Source organism: Dipodomys ordii, unplaced genomic scaffold (genome assembly GCF_000151885.1).
Source record: "Dipodomys ordii isolate 6190 unplaced genomic scaffold, Dord_2.0 Scaffold103, whole genome shotgun sequence".
In the NCBI taxonomy this organism is placed as follows: domain Eukaryota; kingdom Metazoa; phylum Chordata; class Mammalia; order Rodentia; family Heteromyidae; genus Dipodomys; species Dipodomys ordii.
Genome location: NW_012267319.1, coordinates 1713016 through 1730322, shown reverse-complemented (window position 1 = coordinate 1730322; position 17307 = coordinate 1713016). Strand labels below are relative to the sequence as shown.

At 61.5% G+C, this 17307-nt stretch overlaps 1 protein-coding gene across 1 annotated transcript in view; it reads left to right on the top strand.

Annotated features, from left to right (window-relative positions):
• Window positions 1-17307, top strand: part of Prdm15 (PR domain containing 15) — a 33263-nt gene that overhangs the window by 7311 nt on the left and 8645 nt on the right. The window contains exons 6-18 of the mRNA XM_013027331.1: window positions 1444-1683; window positions 3625-3754; window positions 4525-4706; window positions 4827-4921; window positions 5544-5631; window positions 6360-6527; window positions 8231-8325; window positions 10401-10532; window positions 11249-11383; window positions 12592-12755; window positions 13569-13648; window positions 14195-14314; window positions 17155-17286. Of these exons, the coding sequence (XP_012882785.1) occupies window positions 1444-1683; window positions 3625-3754; window positions 4525-4706; window positions 4827-4921; window positions 5544-5631; window positions 6360-6527; window positions 8231-8325; window positions 10401-10532; window positions 11249-11383; window positions 12592-12755; window positions 13569-13648; window positions 14195-14314; window positions 17155-17286 (1761 nt within the window). The remainder of the gene's footprint in view (window positions 1-1443; window positions 1684-3624; window positions 3755-4524; window positions 4707-4826; window positions 4922-5543; window positions 5632-6359; window positions 6528-8230; window positions 8326-10400; window positions 10533-11248; window positions 11384-12591; window positions 12756-13568; window positions 13649-14194; window positions 14315-17154; window positions 17287-17307) is intronic.

Here is a 17307-nt window from a genome sequence, read left to right as displayed (position 1 = left end):
GGGTGTCTGGGGCTGTGGGGTGCCCGGGGCTGCGGGGTGCCTGGGGCTGCGGGGTGCCTGGGGCTGCGGGGTGACCGGGCTGCGGGGTGCCGGGGCTGCGGGGTGACTGGGCTGCGGGGTGACTGGGGCTGTGGGCTGCTGGAGCTGTGGGGTGCCCTGGGGCTGCGGGGTGCCTGGGGCTGCGGGATGCCTGGGTTGCGGGGTGCCCTGGGGCTGCGGGGTGCCCTGGGGCTGCGGGGTGCCGAGGCTGCGGGGTGCCCTGGGGCTGCGGGGTGCACTGGGGCTGCGAGGTGCCCGGGCTGCGGGGTGCCTGGGCTGCGGGGTGCCCAGACTGCCTGCTGCAGATCAGCCACGCGCTCCCCTCTGCCTGTTGTGGCGCCTCGTCCAGCCAGGGTGCCCTGTGGTCCCCGCCTCGCTCACCCACCCCGCGCCTCGTCCAGCCAGGGCGCCCTGCCGTCCCCGCCTCGCTCACCCACCCCACCCCTCGCCTCTTCTCCCTGCTCCTGCTCCCCGTGACTTTTTCAGCAATCTTGTCTTGGGTGGTCTCTGACACGTTCTACCTGCTCAACTTCAGCCAAGAAGTGTTGCCTTCATGCAGTGTTTTTAGAGGAAATGTTCCTTCCTACAAGCCGTAATTTTCTTAGTAGTCCTCTAGATGCTGCCTTTATAGAAGACATGTTCATTGCAGCAACAACAACAAAAATTACTCATATATGTACATATATATGCATATGCTTAAAGAAGAAAACTGGGATTGCTCATTATTTTGGCATGAGTAGAAAAATGCACTCATTTCCCCATGTAGCCTGTCCAGGTTTCTTCTGCATAGGTTTGTCTGTGCATTTAGTTTTTCCCTTCTGCCTTTGAAGCAAACCTGTCCTGCCTTCATCATTTAAGTTACTTTTAGCAAGTTCCAGCTCAGTGGTGAAAATCAGCTGAAAACCCAGAATCCGAAATCCAGGATCTGAAGTGCTCTGGGATTCTGAGACCTGAAATGCACAATGCTCTAAAATCCAAAGCTCTTCTGACCTCACTAGTTTCAAATAAGCCTGGAGTTGTTTGGCACACTGGAAATGGTTTTGTTTTTAAAACCAGTGGACACCCAGGCCACGGTGGCTCATGCCTTTCATCCTAGCTACTCAGGAGGCTGAGATCTGAGGATCACAGTTCAAAGCCAGCCTGGGCAGGAAAGTCTGTGAGAATCTTATCTCCAATAAACCACCAGAAAACCTGAAGTGGTACTGTGGCTCAGGTGGTAGAGCACTCACCTTGAGCTGAAGAGCTGAGGGACAGTGCCCAGGCCCCGAGTTCAAGCCCCACGACTGACAAAAACAAAACAAAACTGGTGGGCATGTGGCTTCATTCTGATGCTGGGGCAAAGCAAAGTAACGGGCAGACAGCGCCAGCCTGCCCACGTGCCAGCCTGCTGCTCTTCCCTTACAGAGCATCTCGTGGGCCACTTGGAACAAGCCAAAAGCCTTCCGCCAGGCAGCCAGCAGGAGGCAGCATCTGACAAGGAGCCAGACACAGCTGGAGGGGAGCCACCCACTGTGCCCGAGAGAGTTGGGGTCCAGAGCGTGGGGACCGCCCGAGAGCCAAAGAAAAAGCCTCGAAGAGGGAGGAAGCCCAAAGCTTCAAAAGCTGAGCCGCCTTCGGCCACCTCTGGGGAGAAGGTTCCCACAGGTGAGGGGCTGGGGCCGGTGCCCAGGGCCCAGAGAGGTCGGGCGGCACATGCCGCTGCGTGCCCCCCCCTGCCCAGGAGCCGGCGCAGAGCCGGCCTGCGCCTGGCCGGCCTTCCCCAATCCTCTGTGGAGTCCCGTCAACTTTCTGGGAAGCTCTGATCTCTGCGCACTCACACTGTGGCGTGATGCTAAGCGTGCCAGCCCTGTGAGCCTGGCACTGGGCACTCTTCTTACCATCTGTGGTATTCTGGGAAGAGCATCTTCGTGGGCTGTTCTTGGCCCTCCCTCTATCCCCGCCTCCAGCCAGCCCCCCAGCCCCCCACCACCAGACCTGGCCTGGCTCCCCCCTCTGCCTCCTTATCCTCTCCTAACAACCCCCCTCACTCCCCCCCACCCCCCGCATATACCCCACCCCTCTGCAGCAGGGCAGAAGGTGGGAGGGGACAGGAAACATCATTCCTCTCCTGGGTGCTCATGATCAGAGATAGTTAGGGGTGATTGTTACCTGGTTTCCAGCTTGAGCCCCTGTTGTGCTTATTTGATGTAAATTATAAGACCTGGTATATGTCTAAAGTGTTTTTTGTTTGGTATGAAGAAGGATTGAAGTAATGTTATAACACTATATGTACATGTATATACATATATGTATATATTTTTTTAATCCCAAATCTTAACTTCAACGTGAGTTAAGGAAAGCATTTTCTTTTGCAGTACTGGGGTTTGCACTTAGGGCCTTGTGTTTAACGGCCTGAGCTGCCCCTGGACATGTGACTTTTGCTTTGGTCTCTGTGGGGTGTGTCTGGGTGCTGGGGCCTGAGCTCAGGGGCTTGCCCTCGGCTTTTCTGCTCAAGGCTGGTGTTCTACCACTGGAGCCACACGTCCTGTTTTGTTTTCTTTTTCCTCATTAATTGGGGGTAAGAATCTCACAGACTTTTCTGCTGGGGCTGATCTCAATCTTCAGATCTGAGCCACCAAGTAACTAGCATTGCAGGCGTGAGCCACCAGTGCCTAGCTTGCTTTGGTTTTGTTTTGCGTTTTTGAGGCATGGCCCCTGCTCCTGCTGTTTAGTGCGTGTCACATCGTTGAGATGACACACACGTGACACTTGCCCAGCTTTTCTTTTGAAATAATTTTTTATTGAGATTTAGGTGATTACATAAATTTCACAGTATTGTGGGATAGTGCTACTTAAAAGTCACAAACACATTTTAACCTTCACAAGGCAAATTCTCATTATCATGGTCTATGGAGCTTGTAAAGTCTATCAGTTTTGGCAATACAACTATTTCTTCCGCAGTGGGTGATATGCACCTTTCTTTCCTTTTGCTTAGTGTAAGCTGTTCCTTCTTTCTCTTTCCTTCCCTCCCTCCCACCGCTGCCCTTGAGTTGCTTAGTTCATTTTCATCCATGTCCAGTGCAGCTGATGGGCCCCTCCCATTTCCCTCTGATTTGCCCAGCTTTTTACTGGTTGAGATGCAATCTTGTGAACTTTCTGCCGTGCTGGCCTCCATCCTCAGAATCTCTGCCTTCCAGTGTGAGCCATCAGGCCCAGCTTTGCTTTTCTTATGACACCGATACTTAGTTCCAGGGCTGGGAAGGTGGCTTGGGGGTAGAGTGCTTGCATAGCATGCATGAAGCCCTGGGTTCCATTATTCAGTACCACATACACAGAAAAAGCCAGAAGTGGCACTGTGGCTCTAGTGGTAGAGCACTGGCCTCGAGCAAAAGAAGCTCACAGACAGTGCCCAGGCCCTGAGTTCAAGCCCTAGGACTGTCAAAAACAAAAAAAAGGTAAATATGTAAGTCCAAAATACGAGTGGTCTTTCTCTGCATAAGCCTTACCAGTTACACCCACGCCACTGGCTCCGGGCCTGGGTGCTGCGTCCCGGGGTTGTGTGGCCCATGCTGACCGGCTTGGTCCCCCTCCCGCCCCCCCGCACAGAGCAAGTGGCAGAGACTGTCCCCGAGGGCCTGCCTGAGGAGCCTGGCAGCGCAGCGCCCGACGAGCGGATAATGGAGCTGGTCTTGGGGAAGCTGGCCACCTCCACAAACGACATCAGCTCTGTGCCAAAGTGAGTCCCACCTCCCTGGGGACGGGCCGGGGGCGCTGGTGGGGTGAGGGATGCTGGAGGTCCTGGCAGACTGTCACTTACAGCCAGACTTGCATGTGCCTCAGGAGCATCTGGAGTGCGCTGGAACTCAGGAGTTCGGTAGGTTGTCCACTGCGAAAACTTAAAAGTTGTCTTTTAAGAACTTGTCCATCTCTAGAACCTTCCATCATCCCAAACAGAAGCTCTGTTCTATTGGCCAGTGGCTCCCAGCTCCAGCACCGTCTTCTGTAGTCTCTGACTCCATCTGTTGAGGGTCTCCCAGAAGTGGAGTCTTCTGCTGCTTGTCCTTTGGCGATGGGTGTGACTCGCTTAGCGTAGCGCAGTGGGCTGAAGTTCACCGATGTGGCAGCTGTCGGAATTTCCCTATCCTTTTCGAGGCTGCATAATACTCCCTTGGTGTGTGTACCCTCTTTGATTATCCATTCATCCAGAGGCAGCGTGGGTTACTCTGGCTATGGTGAATAATATTGATGAACCAGTTTTCTATTGGATTTGAGTAAATCTACGGTTTAGTTCTGTTCCCTTTTTCCTTTTTGTGAACAGGCATAACATGTATCTTTAAGTTACAATTCCTGGGTAAGCCAAGGTCCTGTTGGAGTGCCGGAATCTGTCAGGACACTGAGGGCCGGTGGGGTTCCGGGGCACGGCCCCCTCCCCCCCCCCGCTGGTGCTGTCCCCTGGGCGGCCCAGAGCCCCGGTTCTGACCCGCCTCTGCCCCTCCCCCCATGCAGGTTCACGCACCACGTGGGCGGCGCCCTGGCCCTCAAGAGGGGCCTGGTGCTGTCCAGCAGACACGGTGCGCGGCGCCGGCTGGTGCGGCAGCTCGGGGAGCACAAGCGGGTGCACCAGTGCGGCACGTGCAGCAAGGTGTTCCAGAACAGCAGCAACCTGAGCCGCCACGTGCGCTCGCACGGTGAGTGTGTGTGTGTGGGGGGGGGTGCTGGCAGCAGCACCGGAACGCGGAGGGGGCGGGGCGCCACTCACCCCGCCAAGGCCTGCGGTAGTGAGGCAGCTTCCCTTTCGTGGCCCCTAGGTGACAAGCTGTTTAAGTGTGAAGAGTGTGCAAAATTGTTCAGCCGTAAGGAGAGCCTAAAGCAGCACGTGTCCTACAAGCACAGCAGGAATGAGGTGGGTGGATCCATGGATGCTCACGGGCAGCGTGTGCGTGTTGGCAGGGGAAGCGTGGTAGTGAATTGAGCACTTGACTAGAAAGAGTTAAAAATTGTTTCTAGCCTGGCACTAGTGGCCTGTAATCCCAGCCCCTTAGGAGGCTGAGATGTGAGGATCACAGTTTGCAGCCAGCTCAGGCAGGAAAGTCCACAAGATTCTTTTTTTTTTTGGTCGGCTGTGGGGCTTGAACCCTGGGCCTGGGCGCTGTCCCTCAGCTCTTCAGCTCAAGGCGAGCGCTCTACCACTTGAGCTACAGTGCCACTTCCGGTTTTCTGGTGGTTTATTGGAGATAGGAGTCTCACGGTCTCTCCTGCCCGGGCTGGCTTTGAACCGCGATCCTCAGATCTCAGCCTCCTGAGTAGCTAGGATTACAGGCGTGAGCCACCAGCGCCTGGCATGATTCTTACCTTCAGTTAACCTGCAAAAACCAGACGTGTGGCTCAGGTGGGGCAGTGCCGGGAAAAAGCCAAGCAGCCTCCTCCTTCGAGCCCCCGAGTCAGCCCCCAAAAGCCCCACGCTGTGTGTAGGAGAGTAGGAGGGGGACCCGCGGCGGGGCCTGCATGCGGTCTGCGTTTGACAGGTGGACGGCGAGTACCAGTTCCGCTGCGGCAGCTGCGGGAAGGCCTTCCGCATGGAGAGCGCGCTGGAGTTCCACAACTGCCGGACCGGTGAGGCCCCGCCCGGCCCCCGGCGAAGGTTTGCCCGGAGCGGACGGCCCGCTGCCCTAGCTGCGGCTCCCGGAGATGCTGGCTTGTCCCGCGTCACTTCCAGGGCAGGCGGCGGGCTGGAGGACGCCGGGAAGGGGGGCGGGGCCTGGAGAGGCGACCCCGCCCTGGCTTCCTCCTTGGTCAGCCCTCCACCCGTGGCTCTGGCGAGGAAGCTCAGGAGGCCCCATGGACCGGAGAGGGCTGTGGGCACAGGGGGCGCATCAGGACAAGATGGCGGGGGTCGGGAGGGAGCTGGGCGGGGACCAGCTGCCTTCCAGAGAGGACTATTCAGGGATGCGGATACTTCCGGAAGCCTTGGAGACTGTGTGTGCGCGCGCGTTGGTGTGTGTGGCGTGTGCTGAGGGAGTGAGGTCTGCTGGGAACTGCAGGAGGTGGGGATCTTGGGGTACGCACCTTGGCAGAAGGGGCACTGAGGGGCCCCTGGGGCAGCCATGGCTGAGCGGGGAGGGAGGCCCCGGCAGCCTCCCGCACTCAGCCCCGGCTGTCAGGGGAGGAGGGCTGGGTGGCTGGCGTGGAGGATGCGCCCCACGCGTGGCTGCTCCCGCCGTGCACGCTACGGGCACTCCCGGCCGCGGCCTCCTGCCCCGACCCCTGCTTTCTGCCGCCGCAGACCCCGCGCCAGCCCCACATCGCGTCTCTTACCCCGGTGTGTGTTTGCCCCTGGACAGACGACAAGACGTTCCGGTGTGAGCTGTGCTTCAGGTTCTTCTCCACCAACAGCAACCTCTCCAAGCACAAGAAGAAGCACGGGGACAAGAAGTTCGCCTGCGAGGTCTGCAGCAAGATGTTCTACCGCAAGGACGTCATGCTGGACCACCAGCGGCGGCACCTGGAGGGTGAGTGCGCGCGGGGGCGGGGAGGGGGGAGGCCCGGCCATGCTGCGCTGCCACCCATCAGATGCGCCTGTTCTGGGAGCCAGGGAGGGACTTGGAAACAGTGGGGGTTGGGCACCCAGGACTGCATGTCGCTCAGTCACCAAAAGCATTGTAGTTTACCGTGTGCCAGTCCTGGGGCATGCACTCAGGGCTGGGCTCCGTCACTGAGCTTTTCTGCTCGAGGCTGGCATGCTACCACTTGAGGCACAGCTCCGCTTCGGGCTCTGTGGTCTGAAATGGAGGGAAGAATCCCACGAGCTTCCCGACCCAGGCTGGCTTGGGTCAGGAGGAGGATGAGTAGCTAGGGTTACAGGAATGAGCCTCCAGTCTCGGGCTGAAAGCACTTCTTTAAAGAGATTTTTCATACCATGAAAAATGCTTTCCCGTGAGGGGTAGGAGGCTGGCACGGAGCTGGGCACGGGACAGCTCGGCCATGCAGAGCAGAGAGCTGTAGTGTAGGCCCCAGCGCTCCCCTCCTCCCGCATTCTGCCTCCGTGTGGCCCCAGAGGTGGAGCCATGACGCCGGCCTGGGGCTGCCTGAACACCCAGGGTCACGAGAGGCCACGGGGACACCGCCTCGCGGGGACCTCGCAGTGTGGATGTGGGAGGTGGAGCCAGCGTGGGCTGAGGAGCCGCGGGGGTGGGGGACGTGGCCCGAGCCGCGCTCAGGCCGGGCCCCAGGTGTGGCTGCGGCCTCTGTGAGTGGACGGCGGGACGCCGTTCTCCAGGGCCAGCCCAGAGCTGCGTGCTCTTCCGGGAAACATTTCCCCTGGACTCGCGTTTTGACTCAGGCCCACCTGAAGTCCCACCATGACCTGCTGCCTTTGCCACCAGTGCCGCCCACCCTGGGCGACGCCGCGCACTGACCCTCTTACCATCACTGTTCCGAGAGTGCTCACGGGTTTGGAAATCAAGAGCAGGGTCACACTCCTACGCAGCTCTGCAGCTCTGCACTCTTCTCTTTCCCTGGCCGTAGGCAGCCAGGACGCGCCTGTGCCCGTTCCGTGGCTGGCCCCGTGGGGGTGTGATGCCCCTTTTCCCGGGATGGGAGTCGGGGAGACCCTGATTGAATCGCCTACCACAGCGCCACACGTCTCTCCCCCTGTAAAGTTTAGACATTACTTGTCTCACGTGCACTTTTTTGTCTCAAAAACACAACGCATCCCTCCGTGTTGCCCGTACTGGCCCAGGATCAGCTCCAGGAAGCCTCCCTTGTCAGCCTCCATGCCGGAGACTACAGCGTGTACCGCCACACCTCCCCGTGGGAACTCTTGAGTCTTTTTTCAAAGCTCAGTAGAGTGGCTCGCTCCTGTAACCCCCGCTATTCAAGAGGCAGAGAGACAACTTGTGGTTTGAGGCCCGCCTGAGTACGAAATTAGTGAGACCCCATTTCAAAAACAAGTGTGATGGTCCACACCTGTGATCCCGCCTACCCTGCAGGCACAGGCCAAAGCTCAGCGTCTAAGGTCAGCCTGGGCAAAAGCGGGAGGCCCGATCTGATAAACGGCTAACGCAAAAGCACCGAGGGTGCGGCTCCCTTAGAGGCCCAGAGATGAACCCCCAGCAGTGGAAAGGCGGTGTGCTCTGCGCCCAGCCCTGCCTCCCATCTGGACAGCCGGGGCTGCCCTCCCGTCCTCACATTTCCTGTGGGTGTGGGGTTTCAGGAGTACGGCGGGTGAAGAGAGAAGATCTGGAGGCCAGCGGGGAGAGCCTGGTCCGCTATAAGAAGGAACCTTCTGGATGTCCCGTGTGTGGCAAGGTAACACGTGGGGTGGGGTGGATGTGGATGGGCGCAGGTCACAGCCGGCTCCTGTGTGCGTGGCATTCTCGTGGGGGCGCTGGCCAGCCACGCTCGGGGCTGGGCCGGGTCCTGTGCTGTCCTTGGGCTTCCAGTGTATCTGCTGAGAAGCGTTCGTGTTCCTCAGCCGTGCTCTCTGCCCGCGCTGCAGCCGGCCCGTGTGCTCTGGCTGAGTGTCTTCGAGCTTACGCAAGGGCTGGGCGCAGCACACCGAGGGCGCAGGAGGCCCGGGGCCTGAGAGCATCGCCTGTCAGTGCTGGCCTCCCTGGTAACGGCCAGCCCCCCCCCCCACCATTTTCTAAGTCAGAGGCGACCCCTCCCACGGAAGCTGCTGGATGCGCGGCACCGGCCACGCCCCGCGGGACTGTCTACACCGAAGATGACGGCTCACAGATGTTCAGGTGGCCTTGGCAGGAAGAAACAGTGTCCCGGCCTTGTCTCGTGTCCTGCAGTGCGATTCTGTCTGAGAAACAGCTGGCGCTGCCCAGCCATGCGGCGCCGCCGCGGAGCCGTGAATGTACCTGGCTCTCTTCTTTTTATTGCTTGTACCAGAGCTTGAACTCAGGGTCTTGCCGCTCTTACTTGGCTTTGCTTGCTGATGACTGGCGCTCTGACCACTTGAGCCCTGCCTCCAGCCAAGCTCTTTGCTGGTTCATTGGAGATGAAGTCTCCCAAGACCTTACTGCTTTTCGGATTGGCTTCAGACTGTAATCTTCCAGGTCTCACAGATGTGAGCCCTCAGTCCCCGGCCACATGCCCTGTTCTTTGAGCACCTTGTCTGGGCTGAGGTCAGACCCACCACCTCTCACCACCGGGTGGCTTGCAGGTGCCCGCTGTGCTAGAGGGCTGGACCTCACGGCCCCACAACGTGCATGCTGCCATTGCCCAGCTCCCAGAGGGTCCCGTGTGGCCCTCGCCCAGGCAGCGCGGGAGGCGGGCGGGGGGCGGGGAGGGTCTCGCTCACTGCCGTAGCTACACGCAGTTCACGGGAGCCACCGGCACCCTGGAGCCACCACACATCCAGGAAAGCCAAGCCCCACGCGGGCAGCCAACTCCACCCTGGCCCCGGCACACAGGGCCGTACGACCAAGGTGTTTTTACCTTTTCAAGAGGAAGTGGAAATCTGTATTTTCATCTAAAACCTCCTGAATCAAACCTTCACGTGAGCCGGGCCCCTGGGCCGGCGTGTAACCTGGAGCTACGGGTTGGAGCTGAGGCCGGCGTGGGATGGCGGAGGCCGCTCGAGCAGCCTGGCCAGGGCGCCCGTGCCCGCTTCCTGGCCGCAGAGCAGGCCGTCAGTGGAGATGCCCCGTGCTCAGTGCTCCTAGCACTGCAGGCAGTCCGCTTGCCACTGCTCTGGGCAGGCGGGCACAGGGGCCTTGCCCTGCCCACAGACACAGTGTTTACCTGTGCGAACAAGTCAGCCTAGTCATTGCGCTGGGCACTGGCATTTCCCACTCACCGAGCCACTGGCGGGACTTAGATGCTGGCAGAGACCACCTGTGCCCTTGTGCTGGCCAAGGCTTCCCCTGAGGACCAGACAGGGCTCTTCCATGCGCAGCTGGGCTTCTCTGTGTCCAGTCACGCTTCTCCCCAGCCATGCTTCTCCATGTCCAGCCAGGTCTCTCCATGTCCAGCCGGGCCTCTCCATACCAGCCAGGTCTCTCCATGTCCAGTCAGGGTTCTCCGTGTCCAGTCAGGGTTCTCCATGTCTAGCCGGGCCTCTTCATGTCCAGCCAGGCCTCTCCATACCAGCCAGGTCTCTCCATGTCCAGTCAGAGTTCTCCGTGTCCAGCCAGGCCTGTCTGTGTCCAGCTGGGCCTGTCCATGTCCAGCCGGGCCTCTCTGTGTCCACCCGGGCCTCTCCATGTCTAGCTGGGCCTCACCGTGTCCAGCTGGGCCTCCGCATGTCCAGCCGGGCCTCCGCATGTCCAGCCGGGCCTCCGCGTGTCCAGCCGGGCCTCCGCGTGTCCAGCTGGGCCTGTCCGTGTCCAGCCAGGCCTCTCAGCCTCTCCGTGCCGCTGTCCTGCCCCCAGGTGTTCTCCTGCCGCAGCAACATGAACAAGCACCTGCTCACGCACGGCGACAAGAAGTACACCTGTGAGATCTGCGGGCGCAAGTTCTTCCGTGTGGACGTGCTCAGGGACCACATCCACGTCCACTTCAAGGTGCGCGTCTCCCGGCCCGCGGGCCCCACGTCGGGGCGCGTGTTCCCAGCCTCTCCAGGCAGCACCCGGCCCGCGGGTCCTTGAGCCCCGTCTGTCTGGGCGGTGCGGTCCTGACGGCGCCGTGGACCAGGCGCAGCGACAGCCATGTACCCTCCTACACCTGGAAGGCCAGCGGTGGCTCGGGCGGGCTCCCCGCTGGTGTCGGCTTCTCCGGCCTTCTTGCTGGGTGCCCAGTGGCGGGGGTGGGGTGAGATGGAGTTCCAGGCCCATTTGTGAAACACGGTTCGTGTCTGCAAGGGCCGCCCTCCCGACCCATCTCCTCCACACCATCCCAGTGGGTGGATCCTGGGTGCAGCTTGCAGACCCTCACTGCGCCCTAACGTGGCCGTAATCAACTTCTCCAAGAAGCTTTTGTACCCCAGTTGCACGGGTCGTGTGGTGCAGCTGAGATTCCAGCCCAGGCGGCTCCTGGGAGGAAGTGAGAGGCAGAGTGGGGCTGTCACCCCCGCCTCAAGGATGGAGGGAGCCCAGGTGGGGGATGGCGTGATGAAGGGCGGGGGAGCCGCTGTGGGGGTGACCGAGCACCAGACGCCACGCCCTACCCAGGGACAGCAACTGTGACTTGTTGGCACAGGTGACCAGGCCAGCCTGTGTCGTCGGGACCACGGCGGTGGGCGGGGCGCTGGCGGGGCTGTGACGGCTGTGCTGCCCCGCAGGACATCGCGCTGATGGACGAGCATCAGCGGGAGGAGTTCATTGGCAAGATCGGGATCTCCTCGGAGGAGAACGACGACAACTCGGACGGGAGTGCCGACTCGGAGCCGCACAAGTACAGCTGCAAGCGCTGCCAGGTGTGTGCGTGTGCGTGGGGGGGCACAAGTACAGCTGCAAGCGCTGCCAGGTGTGTGCGTGTGCGGGGGGGCACAAGTACAGCTGCAAGCGCTGCCAGGTGTGTGCGTGTGGGGGGGGGGCACAAGTACAGCTGCAAGCGCTGCCAGGTGTGTGCGTGTGTGTGTGGGGGGGCACAAGTACAGCTGCAAGCGCTGCCAGGTGTGTGCGTGTGTGTGTGTGGGGGCACAAGTACAGCTGCAAGCGCTGCCAGGTGTGTGCGTGTGTGGGGGGGGCACAAGTACAGCTGCAAGCGCTGCCAGGTGTGTGTGTGTGCGGGGGGGGCACACAAGTACAGCTGCAAGCGCTGCCAGGTGTGTGCGTGTGTGCGAGGGGGCACAAGTACAGCTGCAAGCGCTGCCAGGTGTGTGCGTGTGTGTGTGAGGGGCACAAGTACAGCTGCAAGTGCTGCCAGGTGTGTGCGTGTGTGTGGGGGGGGCACAAGTACAGCTGCAAGCGCTGCCAGGTGTGTGCGTGTGTGTGCGTGTGGGGGGGGCACAAGTACAGCTGCAAGCGCTGCCAAGTGTGTGCGTGTGGGGGGGGCACAAGTACAGCTGCAAGCGCTGCCAGGTGTGTGTGCGGGGGGGGGCACAAGTACAGCTGCAAGCGCTGCCAGGTGTGTGCGTGTGTGTGCGGGGGGGACACAAGTACAGCTGCAAGCGCTGCCAGGTGTGTGCGTGTGTGTGCGGGCACAGGTACAGCTGCAAGCGCTGCCAGGTGTGTGCGTGTGTGTGGGAGCACAAGTACAGCTGCAAGCGCTGCCAGGTGCATGGGGGGATGGGAGGGCCGGAGCCGCGCACAGCAACGCTGTCCCGAGTCCCTGGCACCTGCGGATGCTGGCTGCAGGCCTCCAGCCCGTTGGAGCCCACCTGTCACCAGGCCCGCCCCCAGGGTGGGGCTGGGCCGGCCTGACCTCCATCCCTTGTTTCTGAGGACCTGGTGGCCTGCTGGGCCCTGCGTGGCTGTGGCTGCAACTCCCCCACACCCCCTGGGCTCCTGGCCGGGCCCCCGCGTGTCGCGTCCCCCACCCCCCCGTGGCTCCTGGCCCGGCCCCCGCGTGTCGCGTCCCCTCCCCCCCCCCGGGGCTCCTGGCCCGGCCCCCGCGTGTCGCATTCTCCGAGGCGGCGTTGGCACAGTGGTGTCACGGCCCCGCCCGCCTGCCCGCCTGCAGCTCACCTTCGGCCGCGGGAAGGAGTATCTGAAGCACATCATGGAGGTGCACAAGGAGAAGGGCCACGGCTGCAGCATCTGCCACCGGCGCTTCGCACTCAAGGCCACGTACCACGCGCACATGGTCATCCACCGCGAGAACCTGCCCGACCCCAACGTGCAGAAGTGAGGCGGGGGGGGGGGCAGAACAGGGGTTTGTGCAGAGTGCAGGGGTGAGGCGGGGGGGCAGAACAGGGGTTTGTGCAGAGTGCAGGGGTGAGGCGGGGGTAGAACAGAGGTTTGTACAGTGCAGGGGTGAGGCGGGGTGGGGCATTTATACAGAGATGGCTCTGGCCAGCCAAGGAGCGTCACCACACCCAGGACCTTGGGGCGGCCTGCGTGTTCCTGACAGCCCCTTCCTGGCCTCACCTCTTGCCCTCCCCGGGCGGCCCTGTATCAGGGAACAGCTCCATCCCCAGCCACGGGAGGGACCCTAGGACCCTTGCCCCCCCCACCCCCTCTGGAGCCAGTGTCAGTTGCAGCTGGAACCGGAACCAGTGCCAGGTGAAAGCCCTCGGTGAGGTTTGGTGTAGAGGCTGTGCCGGGTGAAAGCCCTCGGTGAGGTTTGGCGTAGAGGCTGTGCCGGGTGAAAGCCCTCGGTGAGGTTTGGTGTAGAGGCTGTGCCGGGTGAAAGCCCTCGGTGAGGTTTGGCGTAGAGGCTGTGCCCAAGCCCACAGACCGGGGTCAGACACCAGCGCCAGCCACCCTGCGGTCAGCGTCTGCGAGGAGGCGCGGCAGGGCTGGTTCCCGTGTCCCAGCCCATCCCGAGGTGTGTGTCCTGGCCGCTGACCAGGACAGGCTGGTGGCCTTGCTTCCCCGTGGTCCCCTCTGGAAACGCCACCCCCTGAGGCCGTGGGGCTCCGGCCTCCGCGGAGGATTCGGGGAGCACCGTGGAGCCCAGTGCCGGGACTAGCGGACTGAGGCTCGTCTCTGCTCCAGGTACATTCACCCCTGCGAGATCTGTGGGCGCATCTTCAACAGCATCGGAAACCTGGAGCGTCACAAGCTCATCCACACAGGTAGCAGGCTGTTTTTTTGTTTTTGTTTTTGTTTTGTTGGTCGTGGGTCTTGAACTCTGGGTCTGGGCACTGCCTCTCCGCTCTTCAGCTCAAGGCGATCGCCCTACCACTTGAGCCACAGCGCCACTTCCGGTTTTCTGCTGGTTCATTGGAGATGAGAGTCTCATGGACTTCTCTTGCCTGGGCTGGCCTTGAACCTCGATCCTCAGCTCTCAGCCTCCTGAGTAGCTAGGATGATGGCATGAGCCACCGGCGGCACCTGGCTATTGTGGAGCGGGCGGGAGCTGCAGGAGGGACCGCTGGGGCTCACGCAGGTGTGACACAGAGGCTCCCTCACCTTCCTCCCGCCCCTCTCCATCTTCTTTCCCTCTTCTGGGCACGCACGCCCCTCCCCACGCAGTGCCCCATCCCGCCACACTCAAGCCCTCCTGGGCCGTCCCAGGCCAGCCCGAGCGAAGCCCTGGGCCCCATGAACAGGTGACCACCGGGGCCTGGGCACTGCCTCCTTGCCTCTGCCCGCTTTGCAGTGTGGCTGTGGGCTTGCAGGTGTGAAGAGCCACGCCTGTGAGCAGTGCGGGAAGTCCTTCGCCAGGAAGGACATGCTCAAGGAGCACATGCGCGTGCACGATGACATCCGCGAGTACCTGTGTGCCGAGTGCGGGAAAGGTGGGTGCCGGGCGAGAGGGGCCGGGCGCCAGGGTGGGAAAGGTGGGTGCCGGGCGAGAGGGGCGGGGCGCCAGGGCGGGAGAGGTGGGTGACGGGCGAGAGGGGCCGGGTGCCAGGGTGGGAAAGGTGGGGGCCGGGCAGGAGGGACTGGGTGCCAGGGTGGGAAAGGTGGGGGCCGGGCAGGAGGGGCTAGGTGCTAGGCAGGAGGGGCTGGGTGCCAGGCAGGAAGGGCCAGGCGCCGGGGCGGGAGAGGTGGGTGCCAGGCAGGAGGGGCTGGGCTCCAGGATGGGAGAAGTGGGTGCCGGGCGGGAGAGGCCGGGCGCCAGGGCAGGAGAGGTGGGGGCCGGGTAGGAGGGGCCAGGCACTGGGGCTGGAGAGGTGGGGGCCGGGCGCCGGGGTGGGAGAAGTGGGGGCCGGGTGGGAGGGGCCGGGCGCCGGGGTGGGAGAAGTGGGGGCCGGGTGGGAGGGGCTGGGTGCCGGGGCTGGAGAGGCGGGTGCCATCCTGGCCTGGGGCCATGCCAGCCGGTGCCACGGAGCCATGGAGCAGCCGTGCTGTGGGCCCTGCTGCTGGCCAGGTGGCCCCCTACGGGAGGGCAGCAGGGACTGGCAGGTGGCCGCGTGGCGGTGCAGGGAGCGCCACAGGCCTCAATCACAAGGAAAGAAAGATGCAGGAGCATTAACTCAGGAAGATTCCAGCAGAAAAACAAGGTGATCCAAAAGGCACAAGCAAGCCCTCCTCCAAGGAGGAGGCTATGTCTGTGCGGTGATCCAGGACCACGGTGTCCACCCGTGTCCACTGGGGCAGCCGCTGGCAGCACCTTGCCACCGCGGCCTGGGAATCCATCCCAGTCCTGTGAAAGAAAGCAGTGCTGTGCCCAGCCTCCAGGCACATCGCCCCATCAGCAGAATGAAAAACACAGCACAGGGTGTGTGCACACGTACTGGTGCTTGAACTCAGGGCCTGAATAGCTTTTTTTTTTTTTCTTTTCTGATGGTCCTGAGGCTTGAACTCAGATCCTAGGCACCATCTCTGAGCTTTTGTGCTCAAGTAGTGCTCTTCCACTTGAGCCATAGATAAACTTCCAGCTTTTTGTGGTTAATTGGAGAGAAGAGTCTCACATCTCAGCCTCCTTAGTCGCTAGGATCCCAGACCTGAGCCTCTGCCGCCTGGCCCTGGGTAGCTTCTTTTGCTCAAGGCTCCGCACTCTACCACTTGAGCTGTAGATACTGGAGTTAAGTCTCATGAATTTTCCTGCCCTTGGCTGGCTTCAAACAGCCATCCTCAGATCTCAGCCTCAGGAGTGGCTGGGATTGCAGGCACAAGCCGCCAGCACCTGGCCCTCCTCGCTACTGCTACATAACGAGAGTCAGGTGTTGGAAGGAGCAAACAGACCGGGAATGGTATCTGACCGTTAGTCTGTGTAAGTAGGGGGTGGGGCTTCCTCTGGCCTACTCATGCCCTTTGTAGAGGGTGACATCACACGGTGGCACTGTCGCTCGGTGGCACTCAAACCGAGGACCTTCTGGGAGGCAGGGGCCTGAGACCAGGCCTGTGTGCCCCGGCGCCTGGCGCCTGCTACAGGACTCCCTTTCTGGCCCAGCCTCTCACCGCCTGCAGTGGTGTCCCTTTAAGTGTGTGTGGGGGGGGGGGGGGAGGAGCTTTTTAAATCAGAAGATGAAGGATAATGTCCTAAGGTCAAAGCTCTTCAAGAGTCAAAGGTCTGCCAGTGCCCCTTGAACCCGAATCCTCGCTGAGCACTCTTGCGCCCCCTGGTGGCCCTGCTGTGTAAGACCCCCCTGGCCCTGTGTTAGAATTCTGGCTGTGTCAGCTCTCTGGCGAGGGGGAGGGGCTGATCAGGCCGTTGGCCAGCTGCCGATGAGCCACGTGCAGGCGGCTGCCCCCGGCCCTGCCGTGCCTTGGAGGCTTGTCCTCGGGGAGAAGCCAGCCGAGCCCTCCGCCTGCCTCCAGCAGCCAGCAGTCTGCTCTGTGAGCACTGGGCCAGCTGAGTGCCCGCCGTGACCCCTGGCGCACACACTGGCCTCCTGCGTGGCCGGCTGAGACCCTCGCTCCCGAATAGACTGGCACCCACATGTCCCTTCCCCATTGGCCTGTGTAAGGCTCTGCCTTCTCAAGATGGCAGTGTTAAGTTACGAAAGGAGCTTGAGCTGGTGGCTCGCCCCTGTAATCCTAGCTGCCCAGGAGGCTGAGACCTGAGGATCACAGTTTGAAGCCAGCCTAGGCAGGAAAGTCCATGAAATGCTACCTCTAGTTAACAAGCAAGAAGCCAGAAGTGGACTTGCTCAAGTGATAAAGCATCCCCTTGAGCGCTAAAGCTCAATGACGGCACCCAGGCCCTGAGTTTAAGCCCCAGTACCAGCACACGCACACACAGTGCTGGGTGCCAGTGGCTCACACTCAGGAGACTGAGATGTGAGGATCATGGTTCAAAGCCAGCCTGTGCAGAAAAGTCCCCGTGAGACATGAGACTCTTACCTCCAATAAATACTCAAAAACCAGAAGTGGCACTGTGGCTCAAGGGGTAGAGGGCTAGCCTTGAACACAGAGGCTCAGGGTCAATGCCCAGGCCCTGAATTCAAGCCCCACAACTGACCAGAGAAGAGGTTAGCCATCACTGTGGGAACCGCGCAGTTCCTCCTCAGAGCTGACAGGAAGCCCGCCACGCCGGAAGCCAGGCACCCCGGTGTCACCCACCGCTCCCACGGGCATGGGCGGCCTCTGAGGACCCTGGACATCTGTGCCTGTCAGGCTGGCACAGGCGTCTCGGGATGGCCCTGCGGGCCGCTGGGGCCTGGCGCGCGCTGACCCGCCCCGTCCCCAGGCATGAAGACCAAGCACGCGCTGCGCCACCACATGAAGCTGCACAAGGGCATCAAGGAGTACGAGTGCAAGGAGTGCCACCGCAAGTTCGCGCAGAAGGTCAACATGCTGAAGCACTACAAGCGACACACGGGTGCGTGCCCCGCCCGCCAAG